Consider the following 21499-nt stretch of genomic DNA (forward strand, 5'->3'; position numbering starts at 1 on the left):
GACTCGTGACTTTGTGAATTTCACTGAATGAAATCTCTTTCAGAGTACAAACTGTTCTACTCAGCAGCAGCGACCAATTAACTGCAGACAAGGGCCAGTTACTCTGTTACCAAGGTGATCGGAAAGACGCTTTTCCATGGCAACTGATGAACATTCTGAGAAATGTAGCTCCATACAGCAAGAATTTAGTGGACAAAAGCAACCAACTGGAAGCTGTTTTAGTTGAGCTATGTCTAATTGCAATGTACAGATCAGGGATGTTGACTGAGCATTAGGGGAATTAACAGTGACGTGAAAAGCAGCACATTTATAAATATTTATAAAAGGTGTTTGGATTTGTATTGCATCTTCTGAAACACCTGAGGCAATAAAGCCAGTGTTCTAATATTTAATAAGCATTTTTAACATGATCAGACTGACTGTTTTGAAAATTCATTACATTAATTGGTTTTCTTTCCTGGTTCGTTTTGGGTCTTAAAACACTCAGAACAGTATCACTCTACGCAAAAGTCTCCATTTGATCTCTAAGTAATCTTATTGCTCTTTAAAAGGAAAAAATAAAATAGTAATGGCATCTTGTTTGTTAGATTTCATTTTATGTAAGCCCGTTTCCACCGCTGAATAAGAAATAAAAAAGGTAAAAAGAGAACATATCATTTCTATCATATCGTCTTTTTTCCCTCAAATTTTTTTCCCAATTGCAAGTTTATATCTCACAATTCTGATTAAAAAAGTCAGAATTGCAAGATATAAAATCGCAGTTGGGAAAACAATGACAGAATTGTGAGTTTATAATGCAATTTTGAGAAAAAGTCAGAATTGTGAGTTTGTATCTCGTAATTCTGAATTTTTAACTTGCTATTGCGAATTTATTTCTTGCAATTCCAAGAAAAAAGTAGAATTGCGAGTTTAGATGAGGCAATTCTGACTTTAGGACTCACAATTGCAAATTTATATCACGCAATTCTGAGAAAAAAGTAGAATTGCGAGTTGATATCTCACAATTCTCACTTTATTTCTCAAAATTGCGAATTTATATCGCAAGTCTGAGAAAAAAAAAGGAGAATTGCAAGTTTATATCTCACAAATCTGAATTCATTTCTCAGAGTTGCGAATTTATATCTCAGAATCCTGAGAAAAAAGTCAGAATTACGAGTTTGCATCACGCAATTCAGAGAAAAAGTAAAATTGCGAGTTTACTTACAATTCCCAGAAAAGAAGTACAATCGCAAGTTTATTTCTCACAATTCTGAGAAAAAAGTAGAATTTAGTTTATATCATGCAATTCAATAAAAAAGTAGAATTGCAAGTTTATTTCTCACAATTCCAAGAAAAAAGCAGAACTGCACGTTTATACCTCACAATTCTGAGAAAAAAATTAGAAATGCAAGGTTATTTCTTGCAATTCCAAGAAAAAAGAATTGCGAGTTTATTTCTCACAATTCTGACCTTATTATTACTTGCAATTCTACTTTTTAAGTTGAATTGCGAGCTTAGATTAGGCAATTCTGACTTTACAACTCGCAACTGCGAGTTTAAATCGTAGTTCTGAGAAAAAAGTACAATTATGAGTTTATATCTGAGTTTATATTTATATCTCTTATATCTATGACTTCATTTCTTAGAATTGCCAGTTTATATCTCAGAATTCTGAAAAAAAAGAATTGTGAGATAAAAAGTCGCAATAACCTTTTTTGATTTCATCATTTATTTCATTATCAAAGTAAAATAACTCATAAATAGAGAACAATATATTCCACAAACCAGTCAGCACAGTATCTTTAATTTTCTGTTTGTTAGGAAAACACTTTTTTTGGCTTACCAGTGTTATTTTAGTATTATTTACATCCTATTAAATTATTAATTCATATTTTGAATTCATTTTTATTTTTTATTTTAGTTTAAGTTTTAGTCATTTAGTTATGTTGTTTTTGTCACTTTAATGGAGATTTTTATTGTTTTAATTCATTTTTATGATTTTTTTTATGAAAATTCTTAGCTTTAGTCATTTTAGTACTTCAGCTTCAACTAATTTCAGTGAGTCTGCAAGTAACCCAACCCCTCCCCCTCCATCTAATATTTATATTTTGTTTTATTACAGATTTACTTCAAGCACTTAAATGATTTGTAATAGTTTTAGTCAATTGTTTAACAACACTGATTTACCATAAAGTTATTTAATTCGATTTTTATTAACCAAAACTTTTATACCATTTTTATTTTCTGTTAAAAAAGATGCACAAAAAATTACAGTCAGACAAAGTCAGATTTTAAAAGAGACTTATTATATTATATTATATAAGACATATTATTTTTTGTCTTATTCTGATGACAGGATTAAAGGAAATTTTTTTCATAATTATCCACAATCATACACATACCCTAAGTAGAAATGCTTTTGAAATTACTGAATGACCTTAATAAATAAAATTTCTTAAATTGAATGAATTCCTTCTTTCTAAACCATGGCTCTGAGCAAAATTTATCAACATGACGAGGAGCTGCTTCAAAGCGTAGTGAAATATTCAGTGTGGCTGACATATACATAGCTATCACGTATATTAGGAAAGCATAACTATGCTTTACATATTAATATACAAATGTTTGAGCGAATAGGAAAATGTTTGTGTACTATGTACCTTCACAGTCCGATGGCTCTGTGCTCCCTTCTTCCTGGTCAGACAGCAGCCGTTTAAATTTGTGATGCTGCCCTGGTGCATTCTGGGTGTTGAGATCCGTAACACTTGAACGGAAGCTTTGTGAGCGGGAAACTGAGATCTCGAAGTGCTTTGCTAACTCATCATCGCTCTCTGATGAGCTGGAAATCTCACCATCATCGCCGTAACTATTCACTGCATACACAGATGGACAAAAAAGGGACAAACAAAAAAGTTACAAAAATTTTGGCAACAATAAATGTAGAGAAAATGAATGAATATGGACCAATACAGGCCAAAATTACTCTTTCTATGAGAATATATTTTAAAATGTAATGTATTCCTGATTAAATTTTGATACTTTTCTCATGATGAAAAAAAGATTTAAAAACAGCACATTTATTTGAAATATATATATATTTTTAAGATTATAAAAGTCTTTACTGTCACATCTGATCAACTGAATGCATTCTTGCTGAATAAAAACTTACATGCAGTATTAATAGAGATAACTGCTTTAGCAAACACCATTAATAAAATAAAATAAAATACAATAAAATAAAATAAAATAAAATAAGATTTTATTCCCATATTCCATCAAGTGGAAAACAATGTTTAAGGAATATTTACCAGACAAAATATTTACCAGAATTTATTTACCAGAAAATTGTAAATAAACAACGCAGTATTTCTGAAAAAAGAAATAAATAGCCTATAATAAATTAATTCTTTATCAAATCTAATTATCCTTTATAAATTCATTAGACGTGCTTTTGATTATTACAATGTAATGAAATGATTAAAATAGAATCCAGAAAATTAATGGAAAACAGAGATTTACAAACAAAACTGAATTTAAGAAAAATAATAAAACGTATTTCACAGGGCATTAAAAACATGTACTTTTGTAAGTAACTTTTAATAAATTGCTGTTAAATTCTACAAGTTTCATGATTTCAATTAATTAGACATGCTTTTTGATGAATATCTTTTTAGTGTAACCATTAAAATAGAGTCTAGAAAAAATAAAACAGCTTTCATATTTATATTAATTGTAATTGTTCTTTAGTTTGTTACTTGCATCTAGGTTCTTATTATTAATAACAAAGATAAAATAACAAAAATGACTATGACATGATATAAATTGTTGTGAAATAAAATTACTATATCATGAAATGAGATTTGGCTTTATCCTTTAAGATAACTTACCAACATAGCAAAGATCTCTACATATCAGTAGACTCATCATAGTTGTTCACCATAATCCTGTGTGGTGGCACTTGCACGTGATTATTATTATTTATTTATTTATTTTTTAAAGGGGGGATGAAATGCTTTGTTTTAATAGATAAAATAACTATGATCTCCATTTGGATCATCTATTATTCAAATACTTTTCCTGTTTTTTCATAGTATTGGTTCAGTAGTAGTATCGTGATATTTTAGTCAGGTATCGTATCCAAGTCTAAATTTTGGTATCGTGACAACACTAGTGTAGACAGGCACGTCTACCACATGCACCTAATCATTAAAGAGTGGCCAATTAGTGTCTTTAGCTCTCTTTTTTCTCTCACATCCATTATAGTTGTACTTTCATTCATTTCACTGCATTTCACCACATCATTCACTCACATACACAGCAAATTAGGCCAAGTGGCTAAGTAAGAAGCAGCATAGGAGGTTGCCATGGTTACCAGTGCCTCACGCTCAAGTGTTTTCCTCAATGTACACACTGAGTGCGTTCCATATGACATAAATGATACCTACGCAGGGAATGTGAAAGGAGAACAATAATAGCAGCTGTGCCATTCCAAACAGAACAGCTCATAAATAACTGCAGCAAAGAACTCTTCAAAACAAACGTCCTTGTAGAGTCCACCTCATTGACATTTTGTATGGAACACATAATAGACTAAGTTTACCTCTCTGATTCTGTACAGAAAAATTACCTTTGAAATCATTTCTTCATACATTAATGAATAATTTAACTAGCGCTTTCAAAATTAGCACGTTACCACAGGCGATTCATTTTTCTAGTTTAACAGTGTTCAAAATATTTAACGCCGCAGTTAACACAGAGGCGGGGCTAGGTTTGGCTAACCCACTCACAATTGCTGCTTCTTTCACTTTTTTATTGACAAGAATTGCATTTATTTAGAATCAGAGTGTCTTTACAAACACATCAAACAGGACTTTTTAGATGCGAACTCCAACTTCGCCTCAGCGTCAGGCGCTAGTCAAACAAGCATGGGAAAGGTACATGTGCCGAGTGAAAAGAACTGTGGCCATATGAGATGTTGTGAGGCCTGTGAAAACAAATTTCCAGTTCTGTCAACCGCTATACTGTGCTCGTAGTGCATTCTGTAGCCCGTATCCTTTTATATTAAAGGAGAAGTCCACTTCCAGAACAACAATTCACAAATAATTTACTCACCCCCTTGTCATCCAAGATGTTCATGTCTTTCTGTCTTCAGTCGTAAAGAAATTATGGTTTTTGAGGAAAGCATTTCAGGATTTTTCTTCATATAATGGACTTGATTGGTGCCCCGATTTTGAACTTCCAAAATGTAGTTTAAATGCGGCTTTCCCCCGAGGAAGGGATCGTTTGGAGAAAGGGTCTTATCTAGCGAAACGATCTGTCATTTCTTTTCGGAAAATAAAAATTTGTATACTTTTTAAACACAAAAGCTCGTGTAGGCTCTGGGATGCGCGTTCACGACGTATTATTGAATCACGTTGAAAGGTCACGCCGAACTACAGAGCCAGTGTTTACAAAGTGAACGTGCAAAGACTAAGAAAGTGCAAAGTCAAATGCTTTTTACAAATAAAAAGGTACAACGACATCGGACGATTCTGAAGTTGTAGGAGAAAATAAGATTCGTAGTTTTACAGACTCAGACCTTTGAGTCTCGTTCAGCAAAATGAATGAATCTTTTTTCGAGTCATTTCATTCATTTTAGCAAAATATAATTAAAATGTTACGTGTTACTTCCCTAACACATCTACTGCTTACACAAACGTTGATCACACTACAAACAAGACAAAACTATAATACTATAAGAAAGAGAAAAGATTAATTCCTTGTTTACCTGGGTCTTTAGTCTATGATTAGTTCACCTCACCTCTTATCTGACAAGTTTTCGGGTTCGAGTCGTTCGTTCATCACGTGACAGCCCCATAAGATGAACGTAAGACTTGAAAAACCCGAAGACTCAACAGGTGAACTAATTCCAGTACAGAACCTAATAGGATGTTGTGCATGCGTGACTGAACGAATCACTCCCCGAGACGACTCGTTCTTCCCGAGTCACATTAAAAATTCGTTCAAAATGAACGAATCATCCAAAAACGACCCACCACTAATTCGTAGCATCATGAACGCGCATCCCAAAGCCTGTGCTACACGAGCTTTTGAGCTTAAAAAGTTTTTTTTTTTTTTTTCTAAAAAAATGACACATCGTTTCAAGCCCTTTGAAGCTGCATTTAAACTACATTTTGGAAGTCCAAAATCGAGGCACCAATCAAGTCCATTATATGAAGAAAAATCCTGAAATGTTTTCCTCAAAAACCATAATTTCTTTACGACTGAAGACAGAAAGACATGAACATCTCGGATGACAATATGAACTGTTAATTCATTAGGTGACAGACATTTTTTTTTTATTCAAATGTGAATTTCAGAATTTTTCCAGCTCAACCCTATAGACAGAAATCTTGAAATGATTTTCAAACATTAACAGGCTAACTTTCTTTCAAAATGTAAAAAAAAAAAAAAAATTTTTTTTAGAACTTCCAAGATCTTAAAGGGATAGTTCACCCAAATATGAAAATTCTGTCATCATTTACTCACCCTCAAGCTGTTCTAAACCTGTACTAATTTCATTATTCTGCTGGACACAAAAGATAAGATTTTTTTTTTCATACTATGAAAGTCAATGGGGGCCACCAACTGTTTGGTTAAAAATATTCTTTAAATCTTTTTTAAATATCTTTTTTTATGTTTCACAGAAGAAAGAGACTCATAAATAGCTCAAGGGTGAGTCTGTGATGACAGATTATTAATTTTTGGGTGAACTATTCCTTTAACAAGCCTGTTAACACTATCACAGATGGTGTTTCTGTACACTCAAAAAAAAAATAAAATGCTGGGTTAAAAAAAAGAGCAGTGTTCGGTGAAATTTGGACAAACCCAGCGAGTGGGTTGTTTTGACCCCGCGGTTAGGTTAAATGTTTAACCCAGATTTCTGGGTAGATTTATATAACTGAACTATTGCTTAAAAATGACTACATTTCCTGCTTAAAATGATAATAAACATTTATTAATATGATCAATAAATTAACATTTATTAATAAATTGAATAAATAATAATTAAATAATAAACATTTTTAAATGTAAACATATTTATGTAACAGTAATTATGTGTCTGATTTTTAATTTCCAACCTATTTTGGGTTCATTTTAAACCAGCCATAATGGTAAGTTTTAAACCATAGTTGAGTTAAATAAAACTACCCAGAAGGTTAGGTTAAACATTTAACCCAACCGCTGGATCAAAACAACCCAATCTCTGGGTTTGTCCATATTTCAACCAGCACTGGGTTGTTTTTAACCCAGCATTTTTTTAGAGTGTAAAGGTTATCTATCTATGATTGAAATTTGTATATATATATATATATATATATATATATATATATATATATATATATATATATATGTGTGTGTGTGTGTATGTGTACGTGTTTTTGCTACATTGTGGGGACAGGATAGTAAAACCTGAAATTTTTGGACTGGCCTGCGGTCCCCACAATGTTAAAAAATGATTAAAAATAGTAAATGATGTTTATCTGAAAGTGTAACGATGCAAACATGTTTTCTGTGAGGGCTAGGTTTAGGGTTAGGGTTGGGTTAGGGGATAGACAATATCGTTTGGTCAGTATAAAATCTATAGAAGTCTATGGAAAGTCCCCACAATTCACAAAAACAAACGTGTGTGGGAGTGAACATGGTCTGTGTATTTGATATGTGTGTATGTGTGTACCGTGCATTCATGTGTAAATTTAATGACTCTTCTGTTTGCTTTGAGAGGCGTTCTCAGTTTACCGATTATATTAAATATCCAAAAAGATGAAACACACACACACGAACGAGGCTGTGTTAAATCCTGTATATGAGTGACTGTGTGTCTGTGTTTAGCGTCTTTCCAAGCAACAGAGTTTCTCAGAAACTTTTGCAAACGATCAAAGTTTAGTATGAAGGATCAACAATAAAAACATAAGAAAGCTAAAGCTTAACCGAATATGCAATACTTCTAATTAGCTGCTATAGGCAAATAATTAGAAGAATAATATATAGCAGTAAACAGTAAAGTTATTTGTGCTACAAGCCAGTGTACAAATGACTATGATGATAGCTAATAATAATATGATAACAAATACAAGGTTGCAATTTTTATGGTAGAGTTCACCCAAAAATGAAAATTCTGTCATTAATTACTACTCTTCATGTCATTCCAAACACCTAAGACCTTAGTTTATAACACATGTTAAGATATTTTTGATGAACTCCAAGAGCTTTCTCACCCTGCATAGACAGGAAAAGCAACAAAACTGACTGCTTTTGTATAGCTAAAATAACTGGAACAACTGCCTGACACCAAAAGCCTTAGACATGTAAGTTACAAATGCCTGTAGTCGCTCTTACATTAAAAATAAGACGAAATAAGCAAGCCAAAATTTACTGTAGCAAGGAGGAAAAACTATTACCCTAGTAGTTACCCCAGTCACAAACATGTAACAAAAACTTTTGTAGCAAACATGTAACTATTTTGCGAGAAGAATAGAACCACCAGTGATGTCTAAACTAAATGAACAGACAGCAGTCTCACCAAAAATGGACCAAGAAGACGAACCAGTCCTCTTGAACAACTTGTAACCCAAATCTTACCAGCATCAGAGCAGCGTGAAGCCAGCAGACTCCTCCTGCTCTCCAGCTCATCTGCCTCTTCACTGATGGGAGTCAGACGTTCGACAGAGGGGGCATAATCAAACCTGTAGCCCATGCTGCCCTGACCTCGCAGTGGCAGCATCTTCTGTGGATCTACTCCAGATCCATGAACAACTCTCAAGCTCTGCTCCACCCCTGAACTCTCATCTTTCACTGAGACCTCAGAGTCAACAGCTTCGTTTTGGCCGAGGCGGCGGAAGCCATTGGAGAAAGCATCTGAAATCTGAGTGAGCCATGAAGAAAATGCGGAGATACCTTCCTGAGGAACGTCCGCCATTCCATCAGATTTCAAAATGTTTGTGACAACAGCTCAAAAGAAGGTCGATATTCAGATGCACAGAAGGCACAGTGAATTCCTTCATGCTGTTACTGTTTAAAAAACAAAATCAACAAAACTTATACAGAACATATTTATTTTTATAGTGTAACTAACAACCACAATTTGCACAGGAGAGTGACATCAATAATACAATTTAATTAAAAGCAAACCTCCCTCATCTTTGAGCTGGGCGATAAACGATATCATATCAAGATTAAATTTATGTTAATAATGATGATAAGCTTTAATTATTATTCTTCTGAGACTAAAATTTCTGACTCTAACTCCTCCTACAGCTTTAACTCTACAAACTCCAAACTCAGCCCAGATCTTCAGACTGATCTGGCCGGGTGTGCTATATCTTTTCTAACTGATCGGACTTACGGTTTTCCTAAAAATGACGTTTAAAACTGGGAAAAATCCCATAGACTTACATTGACGGAATGTTCAAATGAGCCAGCACTTTTCAAATTTCAACTGTCAAAACTCCCAGAATCCTTTGAGACTCAATCAGACTTCCCTTCTATGTACTGTATTTCTAATCCATTTAAACTCATTCAAACTCATCTATCTATCTATCTATCTATCTATCTATCTATCTATCTATCTATCTATCTATCATCTAACCCTTACTAACTATCTATCTATCTATCTATCTATCTATCTATCTATCTATCTATCTATCTATCTATCTATCTATCTATCTATCTATCTACTATCTATCTATCTATCTATCTATCTATCTATCCTTGCTATCTATCTATCTATCTATCTATCTATCTATCTATCTATCTATCACATATTAGAAACATGCTAGCAACTTTGCTAATCATGCTAGAAACATGCTAGTGACATGCTAATCATGCTAGAAACATGCTAACGACATGCGAATCATGCTAGAAACGTACTAGCGACATGCTAATCATGTTAGAAACATGCTAGCAACTTTGCTAATCATGCTAAAAACATGCTAGCAACATGCTAATCATGCTAGAAACATGCTAGCGACATGCTAATCATGCTAGAAACATGCTAGCAACTTTGTTAATCATGCTAGAAACATGCTAGCGACATGCTAATCATGCTAGAAACATGCTAGAAACATGCTAACAACATGCTAATCATGCAAGAAACATACTGACGACATGCTAATCATGCTAGAAACATGCTAGCGACATGCCAATCATGCTAGAAACATGCTAGCGACATGCTAATCATGCTAGAAACATGCTAGCAACTTTGCTAATCATGTTAGAAACATGCTAACGACATGCTAATCATGTTAGAAACATGCTAACAACATTGCTAATCATGCTAAAACATGTTAGCATGTTAGAAACATGCTAGCAACATGCAACATTGCTAATCATGCTAGAAACGTGCTAGCAAACTGTTAATCATGCTAGAAACATGCTAAACATGCTAGAAACATGCTAGCAACCTGCTAACAACTTGCTAATCATGCTAGAAACATGCTAGCAACTTTGCTAATCATGCTAGAAACGTGCTAGCAACATGCTAGCAACTTGCTAAACATGCTAGCAACCTGCTAATCATGCTAGAAACATGCTAACAACATGCTAACAACTGGCTAATCATGCTAGAAACATGCTAGCAACTTTGCTAATCATGCTTGAAACATGCTAGCAACCTGCTAATCTTGCTAGAAACATGCTAGCAACATGCTAATCATGCTAGCTAAAAAACATGCTAGCAACTTGCTAATCATGTTAGAAACATGCTAAACTTGCTAAAAAACATGTTAGCAACCTGCTAATCTTGCTAGAAACATGCTAGCAACATGCTAATCATGTTAGAAACATGCTAAAAATATGCTAACAACTTGCTAATCATGCTAGAAACAGACTAACAACATGCTAGTAACTTGGTAATAATGTTAGAATCATCTATCTATCTATCTATCTATCTTTCTGTCGATTGATAATCTGACCAATACTATCTATCTGTCTATCTATCTATCTATCTGATCTTTACATTCAAACTTTAAAACTTCTAAATATTTCAGACTGAAAACCATCCAAACTTAAAACTTCTTAAACTTCCTAAACTATTTAAACTTTTGAAACTTCTTAACTTTTTAAACTTTTTTTAACTTTTTAAACTTTTCAAACTTTTCAAACTTTTCAAACTATTTCAGATAAATGCTGATCTTTGGATCTTTCTATTCATCAAAGAATCCTGAAAAAAAACATACTCAACTATCTTAAATTGTCATAACAATAATAATAATAATAGATGTTTCCTAAACAGCAAATAAGAATATTACAATGATTTCTGAAGGATCATGTGACACTGAAGACAGAAGCAATGATGCTGAAAATTTAGATTTGATTGCAGTAATAAATTACATTTTAAAATAGACTTAAATAGAACAGTTATTTTAAATAGTAAACATATTTCACAATATTACTGTTTTTTTCTTTACTTTAGATAAAAAATGCAGGCTTGGCGAGCAGAAGAGACTTAAAAAAACATTAAAATCTTACTGTTCAAAAACTCTTGACTGGTAGTGTTTCTTATTATTGTAAGAAATATCATACAACCAAAGTCTGTTTTTTATTAATGTATACATATTTTCTGTTGTGCAGCATTTTGTTTGACAATAAAAATGCAAATGTTTAGTTGTAAATTAATTTCATTTGATTACATTTTAAAAGACTATTCAAACTGTTCAATTTTATTAACTTCATTACACACCATTTTTTATGTCTAACAAACATGTGGAAAGTATTTCCTTCCTATTAATGGTAGATGAGCACTGCGATATATATCGATATTGTATGATATAGAAAAAATGTTGTGATATTTTTGGCCATATCGCCCAGCCCTACATTAGCTACCTAATGAAAACTACTTTAAATAAAATTGATTAAACTGTTTTAAATGGTACTCTGTCCAAAAGCAATAAGCCAATCATTTATATTTATATATATATATATATATACTTTGTCTAAATAAATGAATAAAATGAATTAGAATAATTAATAATAAATAAATAAATAACACAACAAGTAAATTTAGATGTAACAACATTATACACAGTATGAAAACGGATATTTATTTTGAGCTTTGCCAAAGATTGATCTAACAAACAAAGATTGATTTTTCTAGGTAATCTAAATGTAAAAACTAGCATGCATAGTTAAATATCCAATTTCAATATCTCAACATCTCAAATATCAGCCAATAACCGATATGGTACCAATATATTGTGCATCCCTAGTACAAACACTTACCACTTACATGGCTTCCTCCAAAAACAACCAATTACTCCATTTAGAGCCCCAGCACCTCAGAAACTATCGACATATAGCAAACCTTCGGTCAAACCAGTTCAGCAGCACCTGAAGCATGGCATTTATCTAGCGAGTACACTCAGGACATCTCGTAGGACAGACAGAGTGAATGTTTACTAAAGGAGCTGCTTTGAAATACCACAGCAGAACTTCCTCCAACACCCAGCTGATATACTGACTGTGTAATGTGTGTGTGCGCAGGGTTGCAGGATTTACTCATAGGTGAGTATGTGTTTGCCTGGAATGAATAGAGATAAAGACAACCCACAGAGCACACAAAGATGTGTGTGGTTCAGTGCATATAATATAGATAATTGGATCCCAAACATTTCCCCTTTCTGCCACAGGTCATCAAACAGACTATTATTATATTCACCATGGACAGAAGAAAGTATTTTAATACTAAAGTTCACCTTTTACAAAATAGAGCAAAAGAAACATTTGTCTGAACAATAATGCTCACCGAGTCCTTGGTGAATCCCAGCGCGGTCTCTTCGTTTACGCCGGCTGTACTGCTCAAGGCATGGCAGACCTCCGACTCGAGCGAAACAAAGCTTCTTATTGATGAAGAGGAAGAGTATGGCCAGCAAAACGACAAATATACCCACAGCTGACAGGAAGCCCACTGCCTCAGGAGTGACTTGTGAGGAAACAGACACAAATACACATTGATCAGAAGCATATAAGTATAAAAGTTCAATTTTATGCTGTATTAATAATATTTTCGCCCATAAAGGGATAGTCTACCCAAAAATTAAAATGATGTAATAATCACTCACCCTCATGTTGTTTCAAACCTACATGACTTTCTTCTGAGGAACATATCAAGAATGCTGATAATTCCAGAGTTCCTATTAACTTCCATTGTATGGACAAACAATACAATGGAAGTCAATGGGAAATAAAATTGTCTAGTTATCAACATTCTTCATAATATCTTCTTTCATGTTCTACAGAAGACATACATGTTTGAAACAATATTAGGGTAGTAAGTAAATAATTGCATAATTTTCCTTTTTGGAGACATTTGTTTGGTCTACGCCATATTGATGGTGGGATTTACAATGCTTATGGGGACATTTGGTCCTCACAACCTTATGCAAACCCAACTCACACACAGATGAATGCAGCCACCATAATAATATTATAGAGTAGCTTTACCCTTTAACGTTTTTACACATCCTGGTATATAGCTGCTAGTTACACAAATGACACAGAAGACCTTGCGAATTCACAGTTTCTAGAATAAACTGTGAAGTTAATGATGTCTTTGCACGTACATCTTATTTAGCCCATAATGTCAAGCACACAGTTGTATTCATCTGGCACTGCACTCAACAACTACTGCACAATTTTTTTCCTGATTACTTTATTTATTAAAATATTTCTTTACAATATATATTTATTTATTTCTCAGAACTATATATTACTGTATATGAACACACTAATGTTCAAAAAGTTTAGAATCAGTAGGATTTTTCTGTTTTTAAAGAACGCTATAAAAAATAAAATTCAAAAATAGTAATGTGTTGAAATATTATTATAATTTTCTTTCTTAATTTTTTTTGAAAAAACATATATTACTTTTAAATTTTCAGCAGCCATTACTTCAATTATCAGTGTCACATGATCCTTCAGAAATCATTCTGATTTAGTGCTCAAGAAACACTCTTTATTATTGTCAGTGGTGAAAATAGTTATTAATGGTAATGAATTTGTGTGTGTGTGTGTGTGTGTATATATATACACACACACACACACACTACTAGTCAAAAGTTTTTGAACAGTAATATTTTTAATGTTTTTTTTTGTCTTCTCACCAAGCCTACATTTATTTGATCCAAAGTACAGCAAAAACAATACTTTTTTTTTAATTACTATTTAAAATAACTGTTTTCTATTTGAATATAATTTAAATTTTTATTTAGTCCTCTGATTTCAAAGCTGAATTTTTAGCATCATTACTCCAGTCACATTTATCTGAAATAGAAATCTTTTTTAACATTATAAATGTCTTTATCATCACTTTTGATAAATCATCCTTGCTAAATAAAAGTATTAATTTCTATAAGTATGAATGTTTCTTGAACAGCAAATCAGCATATCAGAATGATTTCTGAAACATCATGTGACACTGAAGACTGGAGTAATGATGCTAAAAATTTAGCTGTGAAATTTAGGAATAAATGACATTTTAAAATACATTCAAATAGAAAACAGATATTTTAAATAGTAAAAATATTTCAAAATGTTACTGTTTTTGCTGTACTTTGGATGAAGCCCTTTTGAGCAGAAGAGACTTCTTTAAAAAACATTAACAATCATCTGTTAAAAACCTTTTGACTGGTAGTGTATAAAACTGCCCTTTTGAATATTATTGAAATATTTTCTCTCAAATTCTTTTACTGCTAATATAACTGATTATTACAGCCCAGCTGCAGAACAGAATGCCAGTTTATATATGTATAAACTTAATTAGTCATATACAGTTGCAATATTTTCATTAAAAGGGAACTTGTTGGCCATTATAGGATTATCTCTGCCTGAACAGCCTTGCAGCAGCCAGAGAAACCATGGCCTCTTATTCATCAAAGGTGCTTTGAAGTGAACACTTCAAGTGTAAAATGGATCATTAAGTTGCATAAGAGTGAATATTTCACCGAGTCTGAGAGGGCAGCCACTCCTGAGTGTGTGTTTGAGAGTGTTTACATGTGTGTGTTGAATGAAAGGCTGAAGCCGAACACTATTATACTGAACCATCTAATCTGCACCCACACACACACAAGCCGTTTGCACAGTCACAGTTGTCGCTGCGATGAAAACAACTACCACTCTCACAAACGAGTGTGAAAAACACAAGCATCGATAAATATGTTTATAAAAACAAGAAATCGCTATCACTGTATGAAAAAGGGCAGAATGAACATTCTGCCAAACATCATCTTTTATGTTTTTCAAGAAAGTCAGTCATACAGGTTTTGAAAATGTTCATTTTTGGATGCACTATCCCTTTAAGACTCAAGTGAGATTACATGTGCTGCTGCATAGGGCTGTGAATGTCATATCCAAACACTTGGCCATGCTCTCCGCACTCTTCTACATGTGCAAGCAAGAACACGCTGACCTTGTAAGCACAGAAACACACATTCACACACACCCACATGGACCTCTGTACTGCATGAGCAGGATGGTTTCCTTGGAAACAACTCAAGCATTCTGTGAGGAGTGATTTGTGCATGGCTTTGTTCACATAAACACATACGCTTTCACGTTGCCATGGATTTTAGGTTTTCGAGTGCACAGTACGAGCACTAAATATTATTTAACATCACTATACCATTAATTACTAACTATTATCCAAGAAAGTTACATGTTTGTTTGCCTCATATACACTCAAAACTCCAGAAAGAAGGTATAAAAATGTCAGTGCATACAAAAATATGCGCCATTTAAGGGTAGATAAGGTACAAAAATGTACCTTTTAGCTTTTGTACCTCAGGATGCCACCCAAGTGATAGCTTTGTAACTTTTTTTTCTGTGAGTGAATGAGAAGTGAATCAAAAATGGCTTGCGTTGCTAGACAAGATGTAAAAATAAATACAGGGAGATGAAAATAGACTCCGTAGGGAATAACAAAACGCTGTTTTTCAAACACGGTAAAGTTCTTCCCATGCCTGAAAACTTGTAAAACATCTCCATCTGCTGACTATTTGTATGAACTGCTTTATAAAACTGCTTATAATGAGGAGCAGTTACTCAAATCCTCAAATTAAATAGCTATATTTTAAGTTTGTTGTTTTATTAAGTTATATATGTAATTAATACATTTTAGATCACATTAAGACAACACAATAAGCACACATGTTCCACATCTAGTAGTTGCTGATTAGATATGGAAGAAGGAAAAATGAAAGTTCATCAAGACAGATTTTGAATGTTGTGATTAATAATGCCATTCTGATTAAAGGGAAGGTTTTTTAAATGCCAAAACGTTTGAAAGCCAAAATTACGGGCTTGCCATTAGTTAATTGGTACAGGAAGTCGTCTCTCTCCATTTTTTCAGTAAGCTTCCTGTCAGGCTCTAACACCCTTCCTGACAGCTGAAAACTGAAGGCTCTCAAAATCCATTATACTCTAAACATAAAGGCACTCTTTTATGTCTTACACACAAAATTATATACACTAAATTCCTGGACAGAAGTGGTTTACCGTAAGTAAACTACACTACCGTTCAAAAGTTTGGGGTCAGTAGGACTTGTAATAGTCTTTAAAGAAGTCTCTTATGCTCATCAAGGCTGCATTTAATTGATTAAAAATATAGAAAAAAACAGTAATATTGCAAAATGTTTTTACAATATAAAATAATGTTTTTTATTTTAACATACTTTAAAATAGAATTTATTCCTGTGATTAAAAGCTGAATTTTTATCAGCTGTTACTCCAGTCTTAAGTGTCACATGATCCTTCAGAAATCATTCTAATATGCGGATTTATTATTAGAATGATCAATGTTGGATAATATCAACAGTTGTGCTGCCAAATATTTTTTTGGAACCTGTGATTTTTTTTTGTCAGGATTCTTTCATGAATAACAAGTTTAAAAAGTACAGTGTTTATTCAAAATATAAATATTTTATAACAATGTAAATTATTTATTATTAACTTTTAATAAACTTTTAATTATTAACTTAATACATCCTTAGTGAATAAAAGTATTAATTTCTTAAAAAAAAAAAAAAGAAACAATAAAAATGTACTGACCCCAAACTTTTGAACGGTAGTGTAAGTCACACAGACAAAAAAAAAAAAAAAACAGGCCTCAGAACACCAGTTCACAGGCCAAGCCTTGATGATGACATTTTAAAACCTTAATTATCTTATCTTACACTACTAGCAAATAGTTTTTCCTTTATTAAAATATAAAGCCTACATTTAAAGGCCAACAAAGTTTCAGCAAACAATCTTACATGATTTTACTTTTTAAGTAAATGTATTTGTTTACAGAAAAATAAAAACAGATACTGATTAAGAAGTTATCTTTTTGCAGTATTTTTTGCAACCTGTCCGTTTTAATTAACCTGTCAAACTAATAAAGTTATTTAAGAATTCTGCCAGTCTAAGACAATAAATTTCTCTCTGATGAGAATTTACCTCCCAAAATCTCAAAATAAATACACTACCATTCAAAAAATTCAGTCAGTGACATTTTTTTTAAATATATATTTTTTTATTTTAATTATTTAAATGTTTAAGCCACTTAACATCTTTTCTCTCAAATTCTTTTGTCGCTAATAAAATTGATGTATTACAGTATATAATGATTTTAAAAATAACACAGATGTCTTTCCAGGCTACATTTCATACTTAAAAAGGGTTATAAAAGTGATCTAAAATGCTAATTTTGATGCAAATTATTGCAGCACGGCTCAAAACGTGTGTGCCGCAACAGAACAGAATTCATAACTAAGAATTGCTCTTTTTGCAGTATTTTTTGCAACCTGTCCCTGTTTTAATTAACCTGTTAAACTCATAAAGTTATTTAAGAATTCTGCCAGGCCAAGAAAATAAAGTTTTGAGTCAGTAATGTTTTTTAAAATATGTTTTTTTTTTTTTTATTCAGCAAGGACACATTAAATTAATCAAAAGTGTAACAAAGACATTTACAATGTTACAAAATACGCTATTTTGAACTTTCTATTCATCAAAAAAAAAAAAAACACCTGTAAAATTTTCCATAAAAATATTAAGCAGAAGAACCATTTAAAGTGTCAAAATAAAAAGTTTATTTCAAATCACCAAATCAGCATATTAGAATGATTTCTGAAGTATCATGTGACACTGAAGGCTGAAGTAATGACTACTAAAAATTCAGCATTGCCAAAATTACATTTTAAAATAAATTAAAGTAGAAAACTGTTGTTGTATATTATACAAAATTTTATAATATTATTGTTTTCACTGTATTTTAATCAAACAAATGTAGCCTTGCTGAGCATTAATTCCTTCTTTAAGAAAATTTTTTGAAAATCTTATCAACCCTAAACTTTTGAATGGTAATTTAATTGTTGATTTTTTAGGTAAATTAAAAAAAAAATCTAGCTTAGAACCTGCTGGAAAATCAAAAATAGTACCCTTAAGCAAGCTCACACGCATGTAATGTACAAACACAACTTCCTTTAAAAACTTTCAGAGCCTAAATCACAGATGGGTCAAAAAGTAGGTCACTAAAGATTCAAAATCCTTGATTTATGTTTTTAAAGATGGGAAGGTTCTCTCTCCATTTGTTCATGTTTTACATGTGGAATTAATTAATGCTTTTGTCTCCACCTTCAAAATACACACACCACCTAAGATCATAAAATCCTGCCGCCTCTCATTGTCACGCTCTAATAAAGGCAGAGGTGGGGAACCGAGCCTCAGGTAAATGAGAATGAATCACTCTATAAATAAAGGAGAGCTGGCTGAACCTCAAGCACACAGCACATTCTCCACAGGACAAATCAAAAGCTGCTAACAGAGGAGTAAGTCAGAATTTTTTTATGAAATAAAAATTCAATTTCTTTGATAAATAAAGGTGCCATTTCCCTGAAACGGTATCATTCATGTCTGAGAATATTACTAGCCCAAGAACAGAATGAAATGTAGCAGGATTCTGGTCTATCCTGGGTCCAGAGTCTTTAACCATTAGACTAATGAGGTTATAGACCATTTTTCATCTAAGCTATCTAGAAATCAAAATAGTGCAAACACTGCAAAAAAAATGCTTTTCTTACTTAGATTTTTTGTCTTGTTTCCAGCCAAAATATCGAAAAATTCTAAAGGAGGATTTTCTAGACAATCAAAAATTATTGTCTTGTTTGCAGAAAAAAGACATCAAATTTAAGTGAGTTTTTGCTTAGAACAAGCAAAATAATCTGCCAATGGGGTAAGCAAAATAATCTTACTTCAAGCAGAAAACAAGATTATTTTGCTTACCCCATTGGCAGATGGAGCAAAAACTCACTTAATTGTGACTTGTTTTGCATTTTTTGCAGTGAAATAGTCACTAATGGAATTAGAGATAAAACTGAACTAATGCAAAATGAAAATAAATAATAAAAAATAATTAGCTCAGTTAGAATCTCATCTTAGTTATACAATAGTATGCATTAATAGTAAGGGAAATATATTATTAAAATAAAATATTTATTACGCTTCCAACTATAGAGTACAAATCAATAAGTGAACCAATTTATCATAAGTGAACTCCACTATTACGGAATATGGGAGGCCAAATCTCTTTTTCATGTTTTGACAGTAAATATTTCTCAGTCTGAGAGGATTCTACAGACTCTGTTAACATTTCTACCGTTACTGAATAACAGGTAATTTCATACAGCGACGCATGCTGTCAAAAAGCTAAGCTGCTGTTTATATTGCAACTGTTCACAACAGATCAAAAAAAAAAAAAAAAAAAAAAAAAGCAATCCTCTTAAACATAGTAAAATGCATTATAAGCAAATTGCTTTCAAGACAAATTAAAAAAGCAGATGTAAAACAATAAAAAATGGAAACAATTATAAAACTCTTGTTTTGACAACAGAAACTTAAACTTATATATTGTATAATATGACAAAACAAAACACATTAGGACTGTCAAATGATTAATCACGATTAGTCACATTTTTATTTATTATATAAACACACACACATAAATTTATATATTTTAAAAATTATTTAAATGTATATATATTTACATTTGTATATAATTCATATAAATAAATATAAATATTTTAGATATAAGTAACATATATTCATTAATATGTGTGTATGTATCATTTGTATTAATGAATCATTTGACAGCACTACAACACATTACAGCTTACCCTGATCTGATATTTACAAACAAATGGAAAACACAGTTCAAGTTAAAATCTACCTTCATTATATAATTGGCTCATCACTTTCAGAAAGAGGATTTAAAGCTGTTACTGGGGCGGCACCCTAAGATACAAAAGCTAAAAGGTACATCTTTGCACCTTATTTACCCTTATATAGTATATATTACTACCTGAAATACATATAGGCATATACAAATACAGGTATATATAAGCTACTTAAAGTGTACATATCAGTACCTTTTGAAAGGGTGCCGCCCCATTGACAGTTCTGTAGCATGCCTTTTTTTCTGAGGTTGTATTGTGTGCACTTGTTTAACAAGAAGCTATTATAAAATTATAATGATATTGAAATTTTCGTTTGGAGAACAGACTACCCTTGTAAAATACTCCCTGTGTGTGGCCGGGAACTCCCTGCAAAATAAACCAGCACATTTCATTATAAATCTCTTTAATGATTTATTAATTGAACTATTTTGAGTACTTTGGTTCTGAATTTCCCATTGGAGATCTAACAACGTTGATTTAGAGAATAAAGGACTTTCAGCAGGGCCAAAAATAAGCCTGTTTTTATTTATTTATTTTTTCTATATGATTATAGAGACACAGTTGCATAATCTACCACCTGACACTGATATGTGATTCTTCGGTTAGCTGAGGTATTGAACAATCTCGAAAAATGAACCTTCTTTAAACTTTCATCTACGCAAAAAATATTTATAACATCTTCTGTATTAAAGGAATAGTTTACCCAAAAATGAAAATTCATTCAATTCAGTCATTAATTATTCACCCTCATGTCATTCTAAACCTGTAAGACCTTTGTTCATCTTTGGAACACATATTAAGATATTTTTGATAAAATCCAAGAGCTTTCTGACCCTGCATAGACAGCAATGCAACTGATATGTTTCCAACTGACACAGAAGAGTAGAAATGATTGAACAAAGTTGTTATTTTTGTTTTCTTTGAGTACAAAAAGTATTCTCATAGCTTCATAACATTACAGTTTAACCACTGATGTCACATGGACTATTTTATCAATATCCTTACTACCCAGTGTTGCCAAGTCTGCTACTTTAACAATGTTGCCGCGTCATATTTAGCATCTGAAATACGAATTTAGCAGGGTTACCCTGACAAAAAAAAAAAAAAAAAAAAAAAAAAACGAAACGCAATTGGGTGGGTTTTGTTGTGAAAATCTGGCAACCCTGTTACTACCTGTCTGTGCCTTGAATGTGTCAATTATGTTGCTGTCTATGCAGGGTCAGAAAGCTCTGATTTTATAAAAAAATATATATATATCTTAATTTGTCTTACAAAGA

At 32.3% G+C, this 21499-nt stretch overlaps 1 protein-coding gene across 3 annotated transcripts in view; it reads right to left on the reverse strand.

Annotated features, from left to right (window-relative positions):
* The window catches only part of syt16 (synaptotagmin XVI), a 29814-nt gene that overhangs the window by 7297 nt on the left and 1018 nt on the right, over positions 1 to 21499 (reverse strand). Inside the window, exons 1-3 of one of the 3 annotated variants that reach the window (XM_051126442.1) lie at positions 12238 to 12430; positions 8602 to 9030; positions 2640 to 2852 (exon numbers count right to left, since the gene is read on the reverse strand). In XM_051126442.1, the coding sequence (XP_050982399.1) occupies positions 2640 to 2852; positions 8602 to 8938 (550 nt within the window). In that variant the 5' untranslated portion in view covers positions 8939 to 9030; positions 12238 to 12430. Of the gene's footprint in view, positions 1 to 2639; positions 2853 to 8601; positions 9031 to 12237; positions 12431 to 12760; positions 12938 to 21499 lie in introns of those variants that run through there. The other 2 variants (XM_051126441.1, XM_051126443.1) reach the window with 2 other exon arrangements.

The sequence above is a fragment of the Labeo rohita genome, chromosome 13, assembly GCF_022985175.1.
Source record: "Labeo rohita strain BAU-BD-2019 chromosome 13, IGBB_LRoh.1.0, whole genome shotgun sequence".
NCBI classification, from domain to species: Eukaryota; Metazoa; Chordata; class Actinopteri; order Cypriniformes; family Cyprinidae; genus Labeo; species Labeo rohita.